Source organism: Gouania willdenowi, chromosome 16 (genome assembly GCF_900634775.1).
Source record: "Gouania willdenowi chromosome 16, fGouWil2.1, whole genome shotgun sequence".
NCBI classification, from domain to species: domain Eukaryota; kingdom Metazoa; phylum Chordata; class Actinopteri; order Blenniiformes; family Gobiesocidae; genus Gouania; species Gouania willdenowi.
The window spans coordinates 20,037-45,368 of record NC_041059.1 but is presented as its reverse complement, the minus strand read 5'-3'; the positions used below and the strand labels follow the sequence as shown (position 1 = coordinate 45,368).

General features: G+C 39.5%; 2 protein-coding genes across 2 annotated transcripts; both read left to right on the top strand.

The window, feature by feature from the left end:
* The first annotated feature begins 5,809 nt into the window (after nt 1–5,809).
* tomm40 (translocase of outer mitochondrial membrane 40 homolog (yeast)) lies at nt 5,810–25,053 on the top strand. Its single transcript, XM_028470820.1, has 9 exons — nt 5,810–5,920; nt 13,176–13,380; nt 13,450–13,610; nt 17,787–17,888; nt 18,272–18,377; nt 18,466–18,588; nt 18,651–18,727; nt 23,334–23,436; nt 24,617–25,053. The coding sequence occupies exons 2-9, from the start codon at nt 13,179–13,181 to the stop codon at nt 24,754–24,756; spliced, it is 1,014 nt and encodes a 337-aa protein (XP_028326621.1). The 5' UTR covers nt 5,810–5,920; nt 13,176–13,178; the 3' UTR covers nt 24,757–25,053.
* Nucleotides 7,328–9,466, top strand: LOC114478039 (zinc finger BED domain-containing protein 1-like). The gene is made up of 2 exons (XM_028470819.1): nt 7,328–8,436; nt 8,547–9,466. Exons 1-2 carry the CDS (start codon nt 7,418–7,420, stop codon nt 9,148–9,150), a joined length of 1,623 nt encoding a protein of 540 aa, XP_028326620.1. The 5' UTR covers nt 7,328–7,417; the 3' UTR covers nt 9,151–9,466.
* Nucleotides 25,054–25,332: the final 279 nt, after the last annotated feature.

Genomic DNA, 25,332 nt, shown 5'->3' with positions numbered 1-25,332 from the left:
CAGTGGAAACAGAAACTATAAAAATAATTATATTGTGAACCTGTTTATATTGTAGGGAACATATTATATACATACATGTAATTGGAGTCTAAAGATACAAAAAAAACACCACTTTAAAAAGATAATAAACTAATATAAAACCTCTTTACAGTTATTTGACTCATTCTGTGATAGTGCAACTTGCGTTGATGACGCGCTGGTGACGACATAATCCAAGATGGCGGCGGCCTGGACTACAGCTGATATTATGTAATAAAGCCTTAAAAAACATGGATATAATGAAAAGAGTGGATGGACAGAGACATAAACATGTAGACTTTCACACGGACACACACACACACGTCACTCAGTCACATTAGAATCAGAATCAGAAATGTTTTATTTGCCATGTACAGTTTTGAGGACAGTACAAGGAATTTGACTTGGTGGTTGGTGCACAAAACAAGCAACAAAAAGAAATAAAAGAAATAAAAACAAAACAACAAAGAACAACCCAGCAACAATAATAATAATAATAATGATAAATATAAAGGATGAGGGATAAATAAAGGATAGAGAATAAAGGATAAATAGGATAAATATAAATATATATATACAGTGCAGTGGTGATCGGGTGGGGGGTGGGGGGGGGGGGGGGGGTTCAGTGGGTGACTGGGGGTGTGTTCATGTGGATGGTGGCAGAGGGAAAGAAGCTGTTTTTGTGTCTGGAGGTTCTGGTCCTGATGGACCGAAACCTCCTACCAGAAGGGAGAGATTGAAACAGTTTATGACCGGGGTGGGAGGAGTCGGCCACAATCTTTCCTGCACGCCTCAAAATCCTGGAGGGGTTCAGGTCCTGGAGGGAGGGCAGATTGCAGCCGATGACCTTCTCTGCAGAGTGGATGATACGCTGCAGTCTGGCCTTGTCCTTGGCCGTAGCTGCAGGTACCAGATGGTGATGGAGGAGCAGAGGATGGACTGGATGATGGAGCTGTAGAAGTTCACCATCATCTTTGTTGGCAGACTGAACTTCTTCAGCTGCCACAGGAAGTACATCCTCTGCTGAGCTTTTTTGATAAGGGAGCTGATGTTCAGCTCCCACTTGAGGTCCTGAGTGATGATGGTCCCCAGGAAGCAGAAGTTCTCCACAGAGCTCACTGTAGAGTCTCCCAGGGTGAGGGGGGTGAGGGGGGTGAGGGGGGCTGGGTTCTTCCTGAAGTCTGCTATCATCTCCACTATCTTTAAAGTGTTGAGCTCCAGGTTGTTCTGGCTGCACCAGGACACCAGCTTAAGGAAGGTTGTGGTCATTATACAGGGTGGATTAAAGAATGAATAAATGATTGTTTTATCCTGTTCTTCTCCTTGTTATTATCACATTATAAAAAAGTTTAAAAATAGCAGGAATTAGTGCTGGTCTCTAACGGTCTTGAGGGAAAATCCGAGTCCGAGACGAGACCAAGACCTTTAAAATTTGGTCTCAAGACCAAGACCGGTCTGGACCACTACAACACTAGGACAGCGTCATCATTTAGCTTCAGATCGATGGTTTTGATCACAATAATAAACTATTTACAGAACTAGTTTTGCAACAATGAATGCAACACATGCGGTTGCTTTTATGAAGTAAAATGTAATGAACAAGTTTTAACTCTTAATTTTTTTATGATCTTTTTTTTTTTTTAATTATTAATATTTTTGGTTCTATTTTATTATTATTTTTATCTCCACACCAGGTGTGTGTGAGTTAAAAAATAAAAATGTAAAAAAACAACCGGCAGTGAGAGTGAGTGTGTGTATCTTAATTATTTGTAATATTTATACCACTACTACCTTCATTTTTTATGAAATACAGCAAGAAATTGTAAGTGAAGTAAAAAAAAAAAAACTTAAACTTTGAGTCGCATGTGTGTTTTTTCCTTCTCTCTGTGACGTCATTTTAACCCAGAGTAGAATTCACTTTTCTGGTTTCTTGGTAGTAGTAGTATTTATTGAAGGGACACTGCACAGAGACATTAAGCTCAAAGACATATGTTCTGCACCAGATTATAGCTGAATAGCTAGTTTCCATCTGCAGTCCCTGGTCACTCAACTGTAATCTGCTCTATGATTGGTTGGTTGGTTTGTGTCTAATCTTTTTCTTCTGTGGTTTCTTTTCTGTTGCAGAAGAACATCCCGCAAAGACTCCCAAGTGAAGACATTTCTGCCTCTTTCACATCAGGAGGATAAAACAGTGATTTTCATAAGTTGGCTTTAATATAACTTTTCATAAATCTGTAAATATTAAAGTAAACCCATCAATCGCTCCTTGTGATTTGTTGAAATGTAAACATAGTAAATCCTGTGAGAATAACCCACTACAGTTTAGAATAAACCTCTCCAGGCCTGATTATTGAATTAAAATGATCTTTAAAGTTTATCCAGTAATGCACCAAATGAATGAATGTTTTTGTTATGAGCTCCTAAACTTGAGTTTCATAAACATTTGGAGATCATGGAGTTTATGTAAATAGTCCAAATTTAATTCAAACTTAAAACCCAATGAGCTAACTTGTTTTTAACTCTAGATATTCTTTCACACTATGGATTCTTTAACCATTCTGTCATCCAAAGTGTCTTTTTAGTTCAAAACTCAGAACAAAACTTTTAAATTCTGAACAATTTGTCTTGGCTGTTTTACCTCAGGTTTAAAATCTTACACTAGTTATTTTTTTAAATGCAGCTTAATTTATTTTCATCCTGTACAGGATTGCAGGTTGGCAAAAAGCAGTTTTTTTGTTGATGGTTGATGACTTTACACTATAAACTGAAGAGTTCTTCTATATTTGGCAGAAATGTCTTCACTTCTTAAAGCAACGTTTAGTTTTGTGTCACTGCTGGTGTCTTTAATAAAGTCTGACTGGATCTGTCAACGTGTGAATCTTTATTTTAAATAAAGATGAATATATAATCGAAATAAAGATGAGAATAAATGACAAATAGTGGCTTTAACCTGACTTTATGTTTGCTTGGTTTGAAAAGTTTAGGATCAATTTAAAAAGATTAAAAATCACTTTAATTTCAGTAAAATTAATTTTGTCTTTTTGAATGATATGTTAAGGTTTAATTTATTGGTACATCTGTTCCTAGTAGTTTGGTTTTAAAATATGTATCTAAATTACTTTTTACCTGATCTAAATGAGAATATATTTTTTAATGTTTTATTTATTTATTTGCTGAGAAATTTGTCCATTTCATTCAGTGTTGTTCATTTAAAATGTATTCTTAGTAAAAATGGGTTAGGGTTATATCTATACAATATATATATATAATAAAGTTTGAACAGTTTCAACCACTGAGGGAGGAGTCAACTACAATGTTAGAGTTTATTACAGTGAACCCAAAAACAATAGAGGAAACTTCAGCAGCTGAATCCATCAACGTGTTGCCTTGACACAAAACCCTCAAACTTCTTTAAAACTGTTGTAAAGTCATTTATCACTGATTAGTGTCAGATAATTAACTGATCATTCCAATCAGACACCGTACCAACATCCCTGAAAGTAGCTGCTGTGAAACCTCTGTTAAAAAGAGAACACTGGATGCCTCTATACTGGCTAACTATAGACCAATCAGAACCTTCCATTCATGGCCAAGATCATTGAGAAGGTGGTCTTCAACCAACTGAGTCAATTCTTAACATTCAACAAAATATTTGATAAATTTCAGTCAGGTTTTGGTTCTCATCACAGCACAGAAACTGATCTGATCAAAGTGATCAATGACATAAGGTTGAACACTGATTCAGGAAAAGTATCTGTTCTCATTCTATTGGATCTAAGTCTACATTTGACACTGTAGATCATACAATGTTGTTGCACAGATTGTAAACATGGGTTGGACTAAATGTTAAAGTAATGGTTTAAGTTCTACTTGGAGGATCAAAGTTATTTTGTAAACATTGTAAACTTTGAATCTGACAGATTACCAATGTCCTGTGGGGTTCCTCAGGGATCTGTTCTTGGACCTCTTCTGTTTAGCTTTTATATGCTTCCTTTAGGACACATTTTACACAACTGTAAGGTTGATTATCAGAGCTACGCAGATGATACACAACTATATCTATCACTGAACCCAGATGACTATGGTCCCATGGAGGTGTTGTGTGACTGTTTAGAAAAAGTAAACTGATGGATGAGTGAAAACTTCCTTCAACTAAACCATGACAAGATGGAGGTGATTGTCTTTGGTAACAATGAAAAGAGGACTGCTGTCAGCAAGTATCTGAGTCTGGATCTTTAGAAGATAAAGACCAAGTAAAAAACCTTGGTGTTCTGATTGACTCAGATCTGACATTCAGCATCAGATCAAATCTATCACAAAAACATCTTCTACCACCTAAAGAACATCTCCAGAGTGAAAGGTTTAATGACTCAGAAAGATCAGGAGAAACTGGTCCATGCTTTTATCTCCAGCAGACTGGACTATTGTAATGGTCTTCATCAAACATCTACAGCTGGTTCAGAACGCTGCAGCTCAGGTCTGAACCAGAACAAAGAGGTCAGAACACATTACACTGGCTCCCAGTCAGCCTCAGAGGAGACTGTAAAGTTCTGCTGCTGGTTATAAATGTGTGAATGGGTTTGGTCCAGAATACATCAGTGAGATGTTAGTCAGGTATGAACCCAGCAGGTCTCTGAGATCTATGGACACAGGTCAGATAGTGGAGCCCAGAGCGCACTTTTTGATTATCTAAAGCACATTGAGTAGCCTTGTGTATGAAATGCGCTATACAAATAAATTTGCCTTGCCTATAATACACATATATTTATAATATTATACATATAATATATCTATATAATATTGTATATCTATAATATATATATGGCAAGCCATTCAGGAAATTATATATATATGAGACTTAATATATATATATATATGAAAGACTTTATATATATATATATATATATATATATATATATATATATATATATATATATATGAAAAACCCAGATGCCATCTTTGTAGTCATTTATATCGTTCTAGACAGAAGAGTAAAGATAGGCAGACACTGTGTGATTTTTTCAATCGTTGTATCAGCTCGAGCTCAAACTCATGTTCTCACATCTCTTCTGTGTCAAATGAGCTAAAGTTATAGACAGAGGCTGTTTGGGGACTTTCTAGAGAAGTGCTGCACCTTGTTTCATCGTCGTCGATGTGGAAAACATGATACAATATCATTTTTATCAAACGCAGCAGAATAAAAGTCTGTCTGTTGGTCGTTCTGTGTGGTGTTTTTCATATATATATATAAATATAAGAAATAAATATATAATATATATATAATATATATATATAAATAGATAATCTATATAATATATATATATATATATATATCTATTTAACCATATATATATATAAAACCATATATATATATATATATATATATATATATATAAAACCATATATATATATATATATATATATTAACCATATATATATAAAACCATATATATATATATAGTTAACCACTATATATATATATATATATATATATATAGAAGAGAGATATATATATAGATCTATATATAAACCATATAGAGATATATATTAACCATATATATATATATATTAACCACATATATAAATAGAATATATATATATATATTAACCATATATATATATATATATATATATATATATATGGTTAATCAGGCCTACCCTTGGAGTGTCATTCAGAAACGGCTTGAATTTAACCAACAAGCAGCCAATGATGACCCAATACGTCACTTAGAGGAGGCGATTCCTGTTGTCATTTTGACGAATGGGGATTGAATTGATACTTCTATTAGCCAATCACAGGATGAGCAGCGGAAAGTGGGTGGGCCCATGTTTGCTCCGGTCACGGACGTTGTGGTGAACTTAGCCGGTGTTAAAGTGCTCGTCCTGGACCAGAACCGCTACCGTGAGTAGATAAACGTGTTGTTTTACTGTAGCTCATAGTTTCACACATGTATTTTTCACAGGTTTAAAGCTTTTCATTTGAAGAGCAATACTTTCCCATCTCGATTCCACATGGCTACCTAGCAAGCTAGCTAACCTTTGTGGCTAGCTTACGTTAGCTCTCCGAGGCTAAACCTTTTCGTATTGACTTCCAGCAGTAATGAGACATGTTTAAGGATTGGGGTTTAGTTGGAAATGGCAGGAAACAGTGTGGTTTCTGTTGTTGGAGCTGGTAAAGATGCGTTCGGTTATTTATGGAGGGAATGTAGTCAGTTTGAGGCCTGAGAGCTAAGCTGCTACATTAGTGCTGCTCGTTCTGTTACACTGTTAGTGTAATCTAACAGCTTTTTAAATTTTATTCTAGAGATCTTTAGTATTTTATTAGTGTTTATATTATTAATTTTACACATATTTAGACTCAAGGAGTTGTCTAGGGTTTTCCTCTGGTGCTGATCTGAGCACTTTTAAAAAGCAGCTGCAGCAGTATATAAGTAAGGGCCGTCCCCTCGCTTCCACACAGGTGACACCTTAGGGGTATTCCATAAAGGAGGATTAACAAACTCTGAGTCTATCCATAAACTCTAGGTCAACATACCCCGTGATGGGAAACTCTGTGTATCTGATTCCATTACAGCTGGTATGAAGTGGATCAATAAACCCTGAGTATGTAAACCTTGGGTTACTGACGTGCACGTGCGCCATAAAAAGCCATCATCAATGGATCGAAGATGAGTCGAGCTGCCATGGCAACCACCCGGAAAACAGTGATTCATTCACCGTAATGGGTGAAATAAGCCAGTGTTTGCGGAGCCTGTTCGAAAGTTCAGCAAGTCAAATTCCTCGTGTGTATTACATACATTACTTGGTCAATAAAGTTGTTTCTGATTCTCAAAGATGTGTTCAGTCTTCAGTGATTATAGTGGCTTAAATCATCCGTAATTAGTCACACTTTATGATCACTTTATCTCTTCAGTGACGTGACGAGTGGTGAATAATAATAATAAAATGTGTCTGAGGAGACGTGTCAGCATTAGGGATGGGACTTTTTGTCGACAAAACGACCGACATTCGACACATGCTCCCCTCGACAAAAAAAATAGAGTGTCGACATGTCGAGGGGGCGGGGCTTGTGGGATTTCCAGATTGCATTTTTATTTTTTGGCTTTTAATTTATTACATTTTCTATTCAAATACACATCATAAAGTGCCACTTTTCCCATAATGAAATTAAATATTTTAAGTAAAACAAATCAACTTTTTCTAAATGGGATCGCCACTTGACCCTCATTCAAATACACACACGTGTGTGGTAACCATGGTTACAGGAGACACAGTCAACATGGCGGCAGCAGCGCGTAACAAGAGCAAGGTGTGGGGGAGTTTTAGCAAAATTGATGATAAGGTAGTGAGGTGCAAATTGTGCGGCAAGGACTACGCTTTCCACACATCCACGTCAGGGATGCTGGCTCACCTCGAGAAAAAACACCCGATGCCGTCTTCATTAAAACAGAGCAGCATGGACGCCTTCAGGGTGCGAAAGCTGGACATTAGCCGCGCAGAGAAGATCACTGGTCTAATGACTAGCATGGTAGCTAAAGATGTCCTGCCTGTCAGCTTTGTCGAGGGGGTAGGTTTTCGTGAATTAATGGCTTTTCTTGAGCCCGATTATCAAGTGCCATGTCGCAAAACGACGACTGTGCGTTTGGAAAAAATGTATGAAGATAAGGCTGCATCTCTCCGTGAATCGCTCTGTGCAGCAGAACACCTGGCCATCACCACAGACGCATGGACGGCTCTGACTACAGAGTCGTACGTGACTGTTACGGCTCACTATTTTGAGGACTGGAAAATGAAAACTGCTCTCCTGCAGACACGCGCCATGCCAGAGAGGCATACCGCCGAAAATCTTGCGAATGTTCTGGGAGCAGCAGCTGAGGACTGGGGGATAGCCGACAAAATTGTAGCATGCGTTCACGACAATGCTACTAATGTAACTGGGGCAACCTCTCGCCACCTGGAATGGGAGTCACACCGATGCTTTGCACACACGTTGCAGCTAGCCGTCAATGATGGCTTCAAATTGAACTCGATAGCTAATGTTGTCGGCGGGGCAAGTCGTCTTGTCTCGCACTTTCATCACAGCACCGTTGCGTCTGAGGCGCTCAAGAAGAAGCAGGCGATACAACTTAAGGAGCCTCACCGTCTCATCCAGTATGTAAAAACAAGATGGAACTCTATCCATGATATGTTTGAACGCCTGCTCGAGCAACGTTGGACCATAGCAGCAGTTCTGTCCGACCGAGAGGTGACCAAATTGTCGGATGCCAGGACCCTGGATCTCACCGATGCCAACTGGCACACCATGGAAGAACTGCTTCCAGTTTTACGTGCGCTGAAGTCAGCCACAACCGCACTGTGCAGTGAAAAAGAAGTGTCGGTGTCAGTCGTTTACCCGATTACAGCTGCTCTGCTTTCCAGGTGAGCGCGCGTGTGTGTGTTTTTTTTTTTTTAATTGATTATATGATTTTGTGTCTATATGCGGGAAAATGGAGAATTATTCTATTAAAATATAATGGCTTCCTTGTCAGGCACCTGCAGCGGGACGAGGGGGAGTCTCCAAGAGTCTCAGAATTCAAGAGAAGAGTGTCAGACTCTCTCACCTCTCGAATGGAACCTGAAAACACCGGCACCGCGAAGAAGGCAGCTTTCATCGCATCCTTTTTGGATCCACGTCACAAACACCTAAAGTTCACGACCAAGGAGGTTAAGGAAGCTGTGCAAGAAAAGGTTAGAGATCTGTTGTCCGGCCTCCGTGCGGTCTCAGGTGATAGTGCGCGCGTTGATGATGACGAGTCCGGGCCCGCTAAAAGGGCTAAACAGGTGGATGCAATGGTTTCATTCTTCGGAGAGGACTATTTCAAGGGGGACACGGTCACATCTGACCATTCTGAAATAGAACGTTACACAAACGAAGAAGGAATATCACCCAGTCAGGATCCTGCGCTCTGGTGGTCTCTCAATGAGTCCAGATTTAAAAACCTGAGCCGTCTGGCAAAAGCCTACCTCTGCATCCCCGCCACATCTGTGCCGGCGGAAAGAGTGTTTTCAGCCGCAGGACTGGTCGTGAATAGACTCCGCAGTCGCCTTCTACCCAAACATGTAGACATGCTTCTGTTCTTAAACAAAAATTAGGCCGAAATGGTAAGATACCTATATATATTTTATTTTCACTGAGATCTGAGTTGTTGGTGTTAGGCTCCGTCCTTTTCTGTGGTAAAAAAAAAATGGGCACGCTGTTTTTCGATTTTAATTGTTGCTTATTTTCACGAGTGATAAACATGTTCATTTAGTTTGTTTTTTTTTATTTGTAAAAATAACTTGTTTAGGCTACATGTAGCCTACAAAACTAAATAATAAATGAACTGGCTGTTTTATTTCTGTAAATTCCAAACGGCAAAAAGTACGTCTTATGTGTTTGTAAGGCTGTTGAATAAACATCTTAAATTTCTCTCTCTCGTTTTTATTATTACTGCTTTAATGGTCAATATTGGACACTAGAGCCATGTTTTTTAGACTAAAATTAACTAGTACAACAGTATAGATTATTTTCCACCCTCCGCATTGCTGCTGCTCTTTAAAAAAAAGAAAAAAAAAAAAGGCCGACAATTCGACAAAAAGTCGACACATGGGCCTCGACAATCGATTTCCCAAATCCCGTGTCGTTCCCATCCCTAGTCAGCATCATAGGATGTCTGCATAGAGAGTCCTCCTGTTACACTGGATATAAACACAGTGACTGATGCTTCATATCTAATCATTTATGCTGATTTTTAATGTAATATTGTCATCAGATTCATCTCAACGTCCTAAAAAATGTCATAAAAAAACACTGAAGCGGGACGCGAACCCGCAACCCACCGCTTCCACGAGAAGCATCACAACTCACTGCGCCACAACCAAAACAACCATTAAGCCTTAAAAATGTATTAATTTAAATGATCATCTCCTTTATATTATCTACAGGTTTGTATTCAGTAGATGTTTTAATGTAGATCAACCTCAACCTACATTCACAATGTTATAAAGAAAACTACCGTTTGCACACAAAAAAAAAAAAAAAGTAAATCAACACAACATTAGTAATGATGTGAACACGTCTGTGGTGTGTGATGTCACTAATGTGTTTCAGAGAAAAGTGTTAAGGTTCATTAAAGTGTTCAGGTGGGCGGAGCCAGATAGAAACCCATGGTTTCTTTGATAAAACCTGTCAGTGACCAGGTTTAGTTCACGGACAGTGTTGCCATGGTAACATACTCAGAGATAAACATACCTCACGTTTAGGAATGAGATACTCAGAGTTTCCCTCATTTGAGCCTGAACATACTCAGAGTTTGAACATAACCTGTTTTATGGAATAAACCTCAGGTGAATGATGGGGGAATGATGCACGTTTATAAAACCGATGAGAGAAGCAGTATCAAAGTGACAGACCTCTGCTTCCACACTCCTTCTCCCAAGCGTTTAACGTGTGATTATGTATTTTTTATTATTGTTGGTTTCTTTTTGTGATTTGTGTAATTGTTTTAACAACTGTAAAGTATTTTTGAAAAGCAAAAGCCTTCATTTTGCAGTGTGTGCTTATTGTTTGAGCCGAAACCTGAGTACCTCCCTCTGACAAGTCCTGTCACAGTTCCTCAGCTGTCACCTGGGGATTTTTCTCCACCTTTCGCTTCAGGTATTGGGCAGCATTTGCCAACAGTGCTTAAGATGCTCACTAAACAGGTCGATAAGTGAAATGGCACTGATCAGCTGATTGGTCACTCTTTAAAAAGCAGGAAAAACCTGAATTTTCAGCTTGTGTGCAGCATTAGCTTTAGCAGCTAATTCGGCATTTCTGCTTTGGACCCCAATACCACGTTTCCGCAAAAAGTCTTTCAAGGAATCGATGCTATAACAGTAAATATAATCGAAATCTCTCAGACTCATTGTCAGCCAAGGCGAGTTTATCCCTTTTGACCTTTGAACTCGCGTGAGAATTGAACGAGAGCGAGATTTCCGAGAGTGTGAAAAAGCTTTTAGTGTTCAGTGATGTTGATAGTTTTCAATGTAGTGAGTCCCGGGACCCACAGGTGGTGATATGAGTGGGTTTCTCTTTTTTATATTCTTCTATTTCTTAAATTGTAGTGTTAATGGTGGTATGATTAACACTTATATCTGCTATAATTAGCAGATATATTCATGTATGTTCAAAATGTATCTGAAATTAAACAAATACAATTCAAATGAAAACAAAATGGTGTCTGTTCATAAATGATCAATAAAAGTGCTGATTTTAACACAAACAAAACATTCTCATCATCATGACAGAGTCAAAAAATAAATTGTCACCAAAATATTTTTGTCTGAACATCAACTAAATCAAATGAACTGAGTCAATCACTGACACTTGTAGCACAAAAATGTAGTTTAACTAACAGTGCAGAGTCTGTTGAGAAAAATAAAATGATCAGATATGTTTGTGGCGTATTATAATCAGCTAGTTAACTGGCTGATTGTTGTTGTAGCAGCTAAACTAGCATGTACTCAAGGTGATCATGTCTGTGCTGAGTTAATGCGTAAAGGGGTCCGCTGATGGTTTGTTTTGCTAGTTACTGTGATTTTAAACATAAGTTGTTTTTCACAAGGTGGTGTTTTTCATGGGAAAATGAGGTGGATAGTGGATTTACTGCATCCTTTCAGATTTTTATGCATCAGGGACGCAGGACGCGTACCTAGCAACATCACTGAGTGTTGATGTTGCTGTTGCTAATGTTGCTAGTGCTAATGTTGCTTGTGCTGCTTACATCAAGCTAAGAAAAGAGGCACTATCCATGGACCATGTGATCAAGAACAAAAATTTTAAAATCTGAATAAAGTTGCTTTGAATAAGTGATTTACTAATTGATCAAGCTTGATTGGTATTAATACAAAACCTTTTAAAGGTCATTTAATGTAATTTTCCTGTTTGTTGGGTAAACTGTACAAACATTGCTGAACTGTAAATAAGTTAAATTATAAGACCTAGAGTTATGATGATGGGATTCTGTGTGAATTATTTGTACATAATGTGTATATAAATGAACATTTAGTGAGTTGCGAATCGTGCAGAGCAGACAAATTACACGCTCGGAGCACTCAGGCAGATTGCTGCAACAGTATGGTTGTCACAAAATCCCACGGCACACCCGGAGTTGCCTCACAGCCCACCGTTTGGGAACCACTGGTGTAGAGAATGGGTGGTGAAAATGTGCAGTGTTGGTGTGTGTGTGTATATTTAATGTATGTAGAGAATGGGCAGTGTGTTAACGTGTGTGTTAGGGATGTAACGATTAATCGTAAGGCAGTTAAAAATCGATTCATAGGTATCAAGGTTGATATCGATTTTCTGAAAACTTAATCGCAGTACTTTTTTTAAACAGCAGAGCGCTATATATTTATCTTCTCCAAATGCTGAGGCGGCGGGCGGAATCTGCTACTACTTTCTGTCTGGCCGCCTTCTACTCTTAAATATGTTCATAAATGATTCCTTAACCCTTTAGCACCGAAAGAATATCTGTAAAAGTCAGGTTTCTCTGTTAGCTCTGTCTGCTAGCATAGCATCTCTTCTTCACTGCACAGAATATCTGCATGGCAACCGACCACTGGGTTACCAGCGCCCTCTGCTGGTCCAAACAAATATCTGACGTAAATACAGGGCAATGACTTTTTTTTTTTTAAAGTCCAAATGTTAAGGCACAAAATACATTTTCAGTTGCACTTTTAAAAAGAAAAATAACTATTATGCAGTTTTGCATTGTTTACTATAGAACCAGAATTTAAATTAATAGGCTTCTTCTTCATTTGTATTATTTCTTTATTTATTTCATTCAAGATTTATTTTTAGTTAAATTGCATTGTTTTGAATAGTTTATCAAGGGATTCTTTTGAAAATGAAAAATAAAAGGAAAATAATACAGATTTTTCCAGTTTTTTTCCCAAAAAAAATAAAGGAATATTTTTCAATTATCATTTGTCTACAGTCCCATTTTGTAAAATAAATCGTGAGAGAATCGTATCATGAACTCAGTATCGTGAATCGAATCGTATCGGGAGTTGAGTGAATCGTTAAATCCCGTGTGTGTGCGTGCAAGTGGAAAATGTGCAGTCTTAATGTGTGTGTGTATTTTTAATGTGTGTAGAGAATGGGCAGTGTGTTGGCTGCTGCCTCCCCCAGTCCGGACCCCCAGTCTGCTGCTGCTGGGGGGGGGATGGCTGTCTCAGGCCTGATGTCCGTCCCTCCAGGGTTCACCATGCCCCCCGTGTCCTCCGTCCCTCCATCAGCTGACGCAGGCTCCGCCCTCCCCAACCCCGGCACATATGAAGAATGTCACCGTAAATGTAAAGGTGAGAAAGTGGCTGTAGCACCGCATCGTCAGTTTAAATCCTCTGACCTTTGACCTTTTTTTGTTTCAGAGGTGTTTCCATTGCAAATGGAAGGCGTTCGGTTGGTGGTCAACAAAGGGTTGAGTAACCACTTCCAGGTTAGCCACACGGTGACCCTCAGTACCGTGGGAGACTCTGGGTACCGCTTTGGAGCCACGTACGTAGGAACCAAACAGACTGGACCTGCAGAGGTAACTCTAACACCTGCTCTCATGGACTTAGTCCTACTAAGAACAAAATGTGCACATTTGTTTTAATAATAATAATAATAATACATTTTATTTAAAAGCACTTTTCCAGACACTCAGACACTTTACAGCATTAAAAACAACAAGAGCATTGATAGAAGAGAATATGACATAGAGAAAAGTGAGTGGGTGGGTGGTTTAAACATTAAAAGCTGAGTGAAACAGGTGAGTTTTGAGTCGTGATTTGAAGGATTGGAGGACAGTGCAGCTGCAGATGTGGCTTGGTCGGGAATTCCATAGGGTGGGGGTAGCTACAGAGAAAGCTCTGTCCCCCCAGGTTCTGTGCTGGGTCTGGGGACAGTGAGGTTTGCATCAGAGCAGCGGAGGCTGCGGGAGAGAGTGTAGGGGTGGAGCAGATCTGTGAGGTAGGAGGGGACCTGATTATTAAGGGCTTTATGGGTGAGAAGGAGGAGTTTGAATTCAATGCGCTGAGGAACGGGGAGCCAGTGGAGGTTTTGGAGGACAGTGGTGTTTTTTGTTTGTTTGGTTGAAGAAAACAGTTTTTTTTTTTCAACAATATCTTTATTGTTATTTTAGATAACAACCCTAGAGCTCAATGAGAGGGCAATGTACAAAAACATAGGAGATGCATACCAGATCAGCCCATCTCTCCCTCCCTTCCTCCCTCACCACCCACCCCTACAGGTCGACATACATTCATACAGTGTGTACAATTCAGATAAAAATAAGAGTTTATTATTGGAGGAGATTTTAATTTGATACTTGATCCACAGCTCGATAGGTCTTCACGGAAAAACAACAACTCTATCAAAATCTGCTAAAATCATCCAAACTTTCACGAACACCTACAAAGTAATAGACCTTTGGAGGACACTAAACAAGAGGGGTAGCACGCCATCTGCTGAGTCGGGTCATGTAGGTTTTTTGTAGGCAATTAAAAACTTGACCTAAAGAAGGTCAAGACAGAAAGGTTAGGGTCCAAAGATTATACTCCTAAAAACCGAATGGACCGATACACTCACCGTTGAATCTGAATCGGTGGATGGATGCTGAATAAGCGATCTATGAGTCAATTTGTTGCTTTTGTGCCGGTTCACCATAGGATTTTAACATGTGTGCTGCTGGGTTGCCGATCACCCCGAGGTTAAAACAACTATGACCCCATTTTTGAGGCGGAAAAACAGTGGTGCGGCCGGAACGTTTTCAAAATAAGACTAGGTCAAGTAACATGGGTTACAGGGTCCCCCCCAATTCCCATGTACGGTGAACAAAAAAGTTTTGTGACTGTTTTTGCTTTTTGATTTGGAGTCAGTATAGCAACAGCGTATTTTGTGAAATTATCAGTCATTACTAAAATATCTTTTATTAACCCATGTCTTGGTGAGGACGGACAGTACCATGATGGTGATGTATATCAACGGCCAAGGCGGTTTGGCTCCCATCGTCTCCTCTCACTGAGGATCACGCATGTGTCGGTGGTCCTGAAAGTAGGCGAGGGCCTGCTGTCCAGGGGCGTGCCAGTGTATGGGGAATGGAGGTTACACCCACTGGGTGCCGAGGTAGATCTGTAAGCCGCGAGGGAAAACACGTGGTGCATGATGTTTTTCTCCGTGTGGCGCGGATGCTCCCCTCGGTGTAGACGCACTAGCTCACGTTTGGCTGCGCACACTGCTTTACGTGTTACCCCCGATGGCCTTGAAACCCCCCACTCTGTCAAGGGTGAGGGATCATGGTCATGCACTGATCCTGGTGGCTCAACATTGGCCGGCCATGCACTGGCTGGGGGAGATTTACCAACTGCTGTGCGCTCGTCCGTGGCGGCTCCAGCTGTGCAGGGATCTGCTGTCACAGAATCAGAATCAGAAGAGCTTTATTGACCAGGTACAGTTTAGAACAATACGAGGAATTTGACTTGGTAGTTGCAGTGAAAGAAGACACATCAACACACCGGAGCAGCCATTTGTGGCGCCCACATATTTAGCTGAAAAAGGGATCAACAACAGGAGGAGAGGAGGGGTGAGGAGAAAAAAACTGCCAGTTTATAACTGATTTCCCTAAACAGAGAAAACAGTGTGAAACCAGGAAAAAAACCGCCTCCGCAAACATAAATGTAAGCATGACACAGTCAAACAACTCAAGACAAGGCATGTGGGAAGGGTTGGGTGGGAGGTTGGCTGGGGGAGGGGGTCAGGTGGGAAGAACAGCAGGATTCCAGCCGTTTTGGGGACATGGGCGTGCTGCCAATGGGCGCTGCAACCACGCCTCCATTCAGCTGCGGATGGGAGGTGGGGAAAGATGGCCAACGAGGCATTTGAAGTTGAAGACCTGTAGCTGCGTTACTGACAACCAGATGACGTGTGGAAAAGTTCAGCATCAACAGTTCCAGGTGGGAATGTAGGGAAGGAGCGGGGGGAGGGAGTGGGGGTAAGAGCCGCCGTCTGCAGAAACTTCCTGGTGATAAGAGTTGAGACAACCTTGGCTTTAGCCTTGGCTGGCTGGTTCCCAGATGGAGGGGATGATCTTCCACCCACACCCAGCGACTGAGGCTGTGGGCTTGGCCCCTGAATGGCTTCGTCTGTTAGCGGTAGGGTTGGGTACCGAAACGCGGTACCAATATGGCACCGGCTTCGACGTAAATGGTAGTAACCAGACCGAATAAGAACGAACATTTTGAAGCCCCATTTTGGTTCCCCCTCCACCCCCCGGTTGTTGATCGTGACGTCAGTGCCGTTACTCAGCAGATTCAGCACACCCGTTGTTCATAATAACTGTTAGCAAGAGGATAAAAGACCACACGGAGTTTACTTAAAAGCCGAACAATGAAATGTTAGTGTCATCACAGATGATGTCAGCAGCCTTTCCTCTTGGCAAAAACCGTTGCCATTCAACATGTGACAACATATGAGCTTTGTCTATACTTCAACTCACTGTTCGCTGACTTTCTGCTTAATGTAAAGCTCATAACAAGTCATGTTTGTAAACAAAAGGTTAAACTTGAACACCAGATCTAAAAGGCACAGTTTTGCATTTACACAGGAATGCAACAGATAGGTTAGCTCAGGGGTTTACTGCAACCTGTGGCTCATTTACGGTGGCTGGGAAGTGTCAGGTGAATGCAGAAAGGTCACAACACAAATGAAAAATGGCCACAACGGAAGTGTTTCCACAAAGGAAGTGTTTGCGACGGACGGGTATTATGATATGATAGCCTAATATGAAAAATATAAGAGTATCCTAATCAACTTTCATACGTGTTTCGATGTCTTGTTCTCTGTTCTGGCGGGTTAAAAACATCCACCAGAAACGTGTCCGTCTGTAATACCGGTCTGTCGGAAACACTTCCGTTGCGGAAACACTTCCGTTGTGGCCATTTTGCATTCATGTTTTTCTGTAAATGCATTCACCTGACACTTCCCAGCCACCGTACTCATTGACTCTTTGCAATGGCTCTTTATAGCTTTTAAAAAACATATTGAAATAGTTACTTTTTTTTTTCAAAGGCTATTAATGATTATTGACAAATAAAATCATGATAACAATATTAATCTCCAGTATTACATAGTTAAATATAATATTGTTTTATTTAATACTACTTAAATGTTTTAGTTGATTTATTATTTCCATATGTTACTTGTGTGTGTGTATATATATGTGTGTATATATATATATATATATATATATATATGTATGTATATATATATCTACACCAGTCAATGTGTTGAAGTGTCCTTGGGCAAGACACTGAACCCCAAGTTGCTCCCAGTGGCCGACCAGCTCCCTGCATTGCAGCTCTGTCCTACTGGTGTGTGAATGTGAATGAGTTGATATGTGAAGCACCTTGTGACCTCTGTCTGTGAATGATGCTATAAAAATAAACTATATATTATTTAAGGTAACATTGTATTCAATTTGGCCCTGAAAATAAAATGGTATTGTATTTTGACAAAGTGTATGCGGTTAATTTTTTTTAAAAGTACCGGCTTAAGCATCAGAACCGTTTAAAAAATACCGAATATGCACCGGTGTCGGATAAAACCCAACTGATACCCAACCCTAGTCAGTGGTGGGACTCCACAGGGGAGCAAAATTACAACGTTGGAGGCCCCTACGCTCAAAAGCTCTAATGTGATAACGTTCTCTAACATGATTTCATTCCAGTCCTTTCCTGTGATGGTCGGAGACATGGACAACACAGGAAGTCTGAACGCACAAGTCATCCACCAGCTCTCAACTGCTGTTCGCTCCAAAGTAGCCATCCAGGTATAGCTCCTCCCCCTATTACTACCAAGGCCATCTAGGAATGGCTCCTCCCCCTCTTATACCACAGCCATCTAGGTATGGCTCCTCCCCCTCTTATACCACAGCCATCCAGGTAGAGCTCCGCCCCTTCTTACTACCACAGCCATCCAGGTAGAGCTCCGCCCCTTCTTACTACCACAGCCATCTAGGTGTAGTTCCGCCCCCTATCACTACCACAGCCATCCAGGTATGGCTCCTCCCCCTCTTACTACCACAGCCATCCAGGTATGGCTCCTCCCCCTCCTACTACCACAGCCATCCAGGTAGAGCTCCGCCCCCTCTTATACCACAGCCATCCAGGTAGAGCTCCGCCCACTCTCACTTGTGTGCGCGTGTGTGTGTAGACGCAGCAACAGAAGTTCGTGAACTGGCAGTGTGACGTGGAGTTTCGAGGTCAAAACTTCACCTCTGCGGTGACCTTTGGAAATCCAGATGTTGTGGTTGGTTCTGGTAGGATTCAGTGTTATTTAAAGTGACAGTAACATACAGTAATATAAACACTGAACACATGCTAACAGTGATTGTTGGTGTGATTGAGGTATTGTGGTGAGCCATTACCTCCAGTCCATCACACCAGCTCTGGCTCTGGGTGGAGAACTGGTTTACCATCGTAGACCAGGAGAGGAAGGAACTGTCACCTCCCTGTTGGGCAGATACACAGGTAAATACACACACACACACACACATTATTTATTAATGCAGTTGTGGTTAACGTGTTTACAGGTGAAAACTACGTAGCTACACTAACTGTGGGAGGAGCAGGAGCTCATGCTACATACTACCACAAAGCTAACGACCAGGTACACACCCATCATTGTTTATTATTATTATATTATTAGGGATGGATCAATACTAGAGCTTTCCCAAACCATTATATTTTAAACAATGTAATGATTAATTAACATCAATTGATAACAATAAAGATCTCAAACCATCCATTTTAACAATCATTCATTGTGTCTGTTTATGCTCCAATCACAGCTGAGGTCAGTTTAATACTTTAAAATTATTAGTCCACTGCCCATCTGAAGTATGTATTCATATAGTGGGAGGAGCTTAAGTAGAGTTATCAATTATGTCCAAATAGTGTATGTGTTTGAAGGTTGTATATACATAGAGGTGTACATACTGTACTCTGTAGTGTTATAAAGGCTTATTTATGAGTGTAAAATAAAATAATTTGTGTGATTTATCTGGTTTAATTCTATGAGACATAGACATTAGATTAGATTAGATTAGATTGGTTTATTTGAAAGGGGACAGTGCAATTTCATATAACACATTTACAAACATGGTTAAAAAAAGCCAGAATTAGCCAGAAGGTTATTTTTCATCTGTCGTCCCCTGGCCAAGATGTAAAAAGGCATTAAAATACAAGCATGACAATACATTTACAAGTCAATAACAACAATAACAGGGTTAGGGTTGTAACCTGTTACAATATTAAAACACACAAAAAACACGTGTTCAAAACGCTATGTTATTTAATACAATACAATGCAGCGCAACATGCTCGACTTTTAATGTTGGCAGACGTACATGTTAATGAGACAAATTTTAAATTAATTTGTAAAGGCCTTGTAAGTGTTTAGCTGTTTAACCTCCTCAGGTATTGAGTTCCACTCAGCAGCGCCCCTAACTGACCAGGCCGAGCGACTGAAAGCGTGACACAATGGCCTCTTACAGAGCCTGGAGTGATGCGCTCAGAGCTGTTTCTTTGGCTGATGAACTCTGCCAGAGGAGCTGGGGTCACATCATGTGTTACTTTAAATATGAGACTCAGATCTGCAAATCTATGGAGACTGTCCCAATTTAAAAGGTGGTACTTATTTAGGATTGAACAGTGATGATAGTGCCTTGGTTTTCAATCCAAGACTTTAAAGGCTTGTTTGTATAAAGTTTCCAAAGGTCTTATTGCACTCTGACTAGCCTCAGACCAACTTGTTAGGCAGTAGTTAAAGTGGCTGAAAATCATGGAATGTAGAAAAATTATTGCACCTTCAGTTGACATTTCATTTCGGATTGAGCGGAAATTTGCTAGATTAACTTTGATATTTTTACATAATTTGTCAATTTGGGCTTTAAAAGAGAAGTGAGAATTTATTACTAACCCAAGGTATTTGTATTGATTTATAATTTTTCTCCAGCTACTAGTATGTCAGGATTAGATGAGGCTCTATTGGTTTTACTGAAAAACATAGCTACAGTTTTCGAAGTGTTTAGCTGCAGGCAGTTCTCCTGCAGCCAGGAAGTGTCATTGCTTTGGTAAGTTTATCTACAACAATGTCCTTGGAGCGACCGTGAACAAATACAACGGTGTCATCTGCATACATCAAACATTAAACTTCAGAGCAGACAATTATTAATATAAAGGCTAAATAAGAGGGGCCCTAATATTGAGCCCTGAGGAACCCCAGTGGTTAGCCTCAGACGTGCTGTTGTTAATTAATACAGATTGAGTACGGTCACACAGGTATGATTCAAACCAGTTACAGTGTCATGAGAGAAATTAAATTATGAGAGCTTAGAAAGTAGAACACAGTGGTTTACTGTGTTGAAAGCTTTCCTGAGATCTAAGAATATTGCCCCTACTACTCCACCTTTGTCAAGAGAAGATTTTATTTTCTCAATAAAAAGGCATGTAGCCAGATGAGTTTCATTGAAACTCTGGATCTGCCGCTAAAATTCTTAGAAGTTTATCAGCAGATGTTGACAAAGCCATAAATACCACAAATGATTCTGACTTTTTTATTTTGCTCACTATCTTATAATATGGAGCCATTAAACCTTTAAATATTAATTAATTTGCATAGAATTTGGACCCAAATAATGTGTCCAGATGTGGAACCAAATGATGATAATGTAGAGAATCTAAAAAAGGATTTGTTTTCAAGTGAAACAAATTGACACAATTTGGTAACAAAGTTTGAATTGTTCAGCTTTAAAACTAAGGGTGTACTCACACTGGTAACCAGGGCCGTTCCTAACCAGCTCTGTGCATGTGTGGAACCATGGGGACCATTGTCTGGTGTGAACTGCACCACAGGGGGGGTAACAGCCCGATGGTTCTGCTGGAAGAGGTGGTCCAAACAGCGTGACAGACTGACACGGTGACAACATGACCATCAGGACTTCTCTTTGTTCAGCCGACATCGGGATAGTAACGGAGTGTAGCAGCTCATCATCAGGTCTATCCGGGTATTTCCGAGGGTATAAATATACATATAAACACATATTACTGGTATATTAACCCATATAAACCAGAAAATATGGAAATGGGACATTTTACTGCTGCAAATGTGTAACATATTACTGGTATTTTGTGGACAGGACACATGTGGTTGGTTATTATATAACCCAGAAAAAAAATGGAAATGGGACATTGTACTGCTGCTAATGTATAAATAATATAAATATATATATATATATGGTGTTTCAGTGTTCTGGGACACATACTCACTAACTCTGTAGAATGAAAACAAACACAGTGTCTTGAGGAGCAAAGTGTAGTGTATTAATTTATTCATCTAAATGTAACCATAAACAGAACATCACAAATACAAGCCCAAATAAATGAAATGTCTGAAAGAAAGGTCATAATTTTCCAAACAAAAATCAATAAGCCAGAAATAAAGTTCAACCTTTTGCAAAATGTAACATGAACCTTAAAAACAAAACATTTAAACATTGGAAGTACAAGGATGGGAATATTATGACAGCAGAACCTGGAACAAGACTGTAAACTATTTATTTATTTTAATCTTATTTTATTTCTCTTCTTAGGTCGTGTCGTGTTAGTGAACATGTGATAATACCAATTATCAGTATGTGGAGTTCCTGTTAGTCCTGCACAACTATAATGAATTGATCAGAAATCTACACGTGTCCTGTTCTCATAATACCAGTAATATGTTACACATTTCAGCCGTAAAATGTCCCATTTCTATATGTTTTGGTTTATATGTGTTAATATACCAGTAATGTGTTTATATGCATGTTTATACCCTCACCTTGGAATTCCGGAGTTTTACACGAACCCCTCACGTCTCTGCAGAAGAAGACCCTCCACTGCACCTCAGCACTTTAACAACTCACTAATTATATCATTTAAATAAATTATTTCTACCTTTGTTTTTCTGTTAGCATGTTGTTTGCTTTGTATTTAATAAAATTGTTTAACAGTTAAATCGACACATTTATACTGTATATAATGCACATGCAGAATTTGTAACAATCAGTAAAATTAGCTTTAAACACATTTTGTAGAACTAAATATAAAGTTATGATGTGAACAGAAAGAAAGGAAGACGAGCCAGATAATTATAAACTTTAGAATATAATACAATCATAACTTTTAATCATAAATATGACTCTTCTCAAAACAACAACCGTTTATCTTTGTCACACAATATCTAAGCTTTCAGTGAATAATTTACAAATAAAAAAAAGTTCACTAAAAAGTTCATTTGATCTGTTTTAATTTCTCTTTCTTTCTCACTCACTTGGTTCTCTCTGTTCCTCGTGTCGATTTTGTCAAAACAAAGCGCAATCTTTAATGTTTCCGTTACGTGTGAGTAAAATTACAGCAATGTACCAACACTGGCTGTGAAGAGCAACTTCTTATCTTTCATAAACTGGTGGAATTTCTGATAGAGCAAATATGAGCAGAGTTACGGTTATTTAAATTAACATGTTGTGTTCAGGGGCCCTGGGAAACCCAGTCCGTTCGTGTAATCCAGCCGTGAAAAGAGCACATGTCTGGGTAAATCTTGACCGTGGCTCAGGTGGTAGAGGTTTGTCTTCTGATCAAGAGGTTGGGGGTTCGATCCCAGTACCTGACTATGTGTCGAAGTGTCCTTGGGCAAGACACTGAACCCTAAGTTGCTCCCAGTGGTCGACTAGTGCCTTGCATGTCAGTCCTGTCCCACTGGTGTGTGAATGTGAGAGTGATTGGGTGAATGAGCTGATATGTAAAGCTTTGAGACTGTTTCAGTGGTGATAAAGTGCTATATAAAATCTAGTCCATTTACCATTTACATATAGTTACACTACGCAACAGAAGATATGAAATTAACAGCATGTACTGTCAACAACAAACCCAGAGTCGCTTAATGGTGACGTAATGCCATACATGTGTCAAATTAACGTAATGACGTGTTTGTCTGTGGGAACCGAGTTGAGCTGATGATGACGCCCGTTCTATCGTACCAGAAAAGGGACGGGGGTGGGGGGATTCCTGCTGTGAGCTTGGAATGGTCCCAGTTGCCAGTGTGAGCACACCCTAAAGTGAGTTCATGTGATGGTTGTGTATCAATTTACATTTTTTCCAGTTGGTCTTTTTTGCATTTTGTAAATGTAACTCATTTTTTAAATAGTTTCTCTAATGGTTTGCTTGAATGTTTCCAGTTGCAGGTTGGAGTTGAGTTTGAAGCCAGTTCTCGAATGCAAGAAACGCTAACGTCTCTGGGTTACCAGCTGGACGTGCCCAAAGCCAACCTGATTTTTAAAGGTAAACTCACTCTCCCTCAGGTTGAGAACTGTTTAGTAGGAATGTGCGATATTTTATCGTTTATGATTTATTGTCCAAAATATTGTCACCGGTAAGAATATGGCAAGAATATAAACGATAAATTCCCATGTCGGAAATTAGCGAGGGTCACGGGCCATTTATCCCTCAATTTAGCCAAGAACGTCCCAAAAAACCTTGTTCCTCATAACAAAACTGCCCGTTTGTTGTCAACCTATTATTCACTGGAGCGGAACGCTGTTTACGGCAGCACCGTAGCGAAGCCTCCGTGGCAGCGGTGTGAACCACCGCCGCTCCCACCCCTCAACCCACAGACTACGTCATGGCTACCTGAAGCTACTGTGCTACGATACATCATGAACCACTACTGGGTTAAAACCAGATAACCATCAACAAAGTGAACCAATCCTAGTTCCTACATCAGATCCACCCAAAGTTCTACAAACACAGGGACAGAGATGAACCTGTAGCAACCATTATGAACTGGAAACTCAACTAAAGCTAATTATGCTAAGCTAACACACAGACTGGGCTAAGAGCTAATGCTAACCACTCCATATAAATAATAGACCAAATAAAAAGTACCTGTCTTACTGTCATAAAGCCATAGGTTTGTTTATGGTAAGATTTAACACTTGTATGGAAGAATAAAAGCTAAACATGTCACACATTGTGTAAAATAAACATTAGCATAATATTAATGTCACTATTCATTCGTCCCAACTTGTGAAATGCAATATTTTTAATGATATTTCACGTGTTCACAGACAAAGCTGGTCCCATTAGACTAATGTAACTATTGAGATTATTACACATAAATATACTGAATTATTAAATCATCAGCTTGATCTGGTTTAATTATAGGAAATCAGTTATTTATCAACCATGACTTTATGTAACTCATAAGATAAATGAAACAAGATTCAGCAACAGTAAAAACACATTATTTTTGCTTTTCATGTGCTTTTTTTTTTTTTTTTTTTTTTTTTAGAAAATATAATTTTAAGTGAGGAAATAATTTACTTACAATGCAATTTATTTATAATTTTTGTATTTATCGTGATGTTTATTGTTATCGTGATAAATACCAGAAATGATCGGGATCATTTTTTTAGTCCATATCGCCCATCCCTATCGTTTAGGATAATTTCTCGTTTTGCAGGTACGGTGGACAGTAATTGGGTTGTTGGTGCAACGCTGGAGAAGAAACTGCCGCCTCTGCCTCTCACGTTGGCTCTCGGAGCATTTCTTAATCACAAAAAGAACAAGTTTCAGTGTGGCTTTGGCGTCACCATCGGGTAGACGTGGGGGCCACAGAGGCCACCTCACTGACCCTAGCTTGGACCGGCACCGTGACACAGGAACTCATTGGATTCAGACTCCACCTGGGACAGAAAGAGAGACGGAGCCGGACAGGCCACGCCCACATACTGGAGCACTAATGTGTTTCCTGTGTGATTTGTGGGCGTGTCTAACAACTAGACAATTGTATTTGAGCTGCATCAGGTGATGCATGAGAACATGTGACGTGAAATCAAAGTGATAAAGACATAATTTATGGTGATGTATGAACTTCAATAAATGTGATTACTTTTTGTACACCTGGCTTTTGTGATTAAGTGTGAGATATATAAATATCTTTATTTCTACAGTTCAAACGTTTGCACCAGCAAAACCTGAAGATTCAAAGTTTTCTTCCTACACCAATATCTTCAAACTTTTCTCCTTATCAATAGTATCATGATCATTCACACTTAAAAGGCTTTGAAGACATTTCTATCAATATTAAGAACCATACAATAGGTCAGATGTATGGCTCCCACATTTTCTGGAAAAAAATGCAATGAAATGCGCAATCCGGATCTAATCTGGATGAAA

Bases quoted from the DNA above. Each gene is read 5' to 3' on its own strand.
- tomm40 (XM_028470820.1), top strand. From the start codon at position 13,179: ATGGGCAGTGTGTTGGCTGCTGCCTCCCCCAGTCCGGACCCCCAGTCT. The intron at 13,611-17,786 runs GTAACTCTAACA...ATTTCATTCCAG, and splicing joins AACAGACTGGACCTGCAGAG to TCCTTTCCTGTGATGGTCGG. The intron at 18,589-18,650 runs GTAAATACACAC...ACGTGTTTACAG, and splicing joins CCTGTTGGGCAGATACACAG to GTGAAAACTACGTAGCTACA.
- LOC114478039 (XM_028470819.1), top strand. From the start codon at position 7,418: ATGCTGGCTCACCTCGAGAAAAAACACCCGATGCCGTCTTCATTAAAA. The intron at 8,437-8,546 runs GTGAGCGCGCGT...CTTCCTTGTCAG, and splicing joins ACAGCTGCTCTGCTTTCCAG to GCACCTGCAGCGGGACGAGG.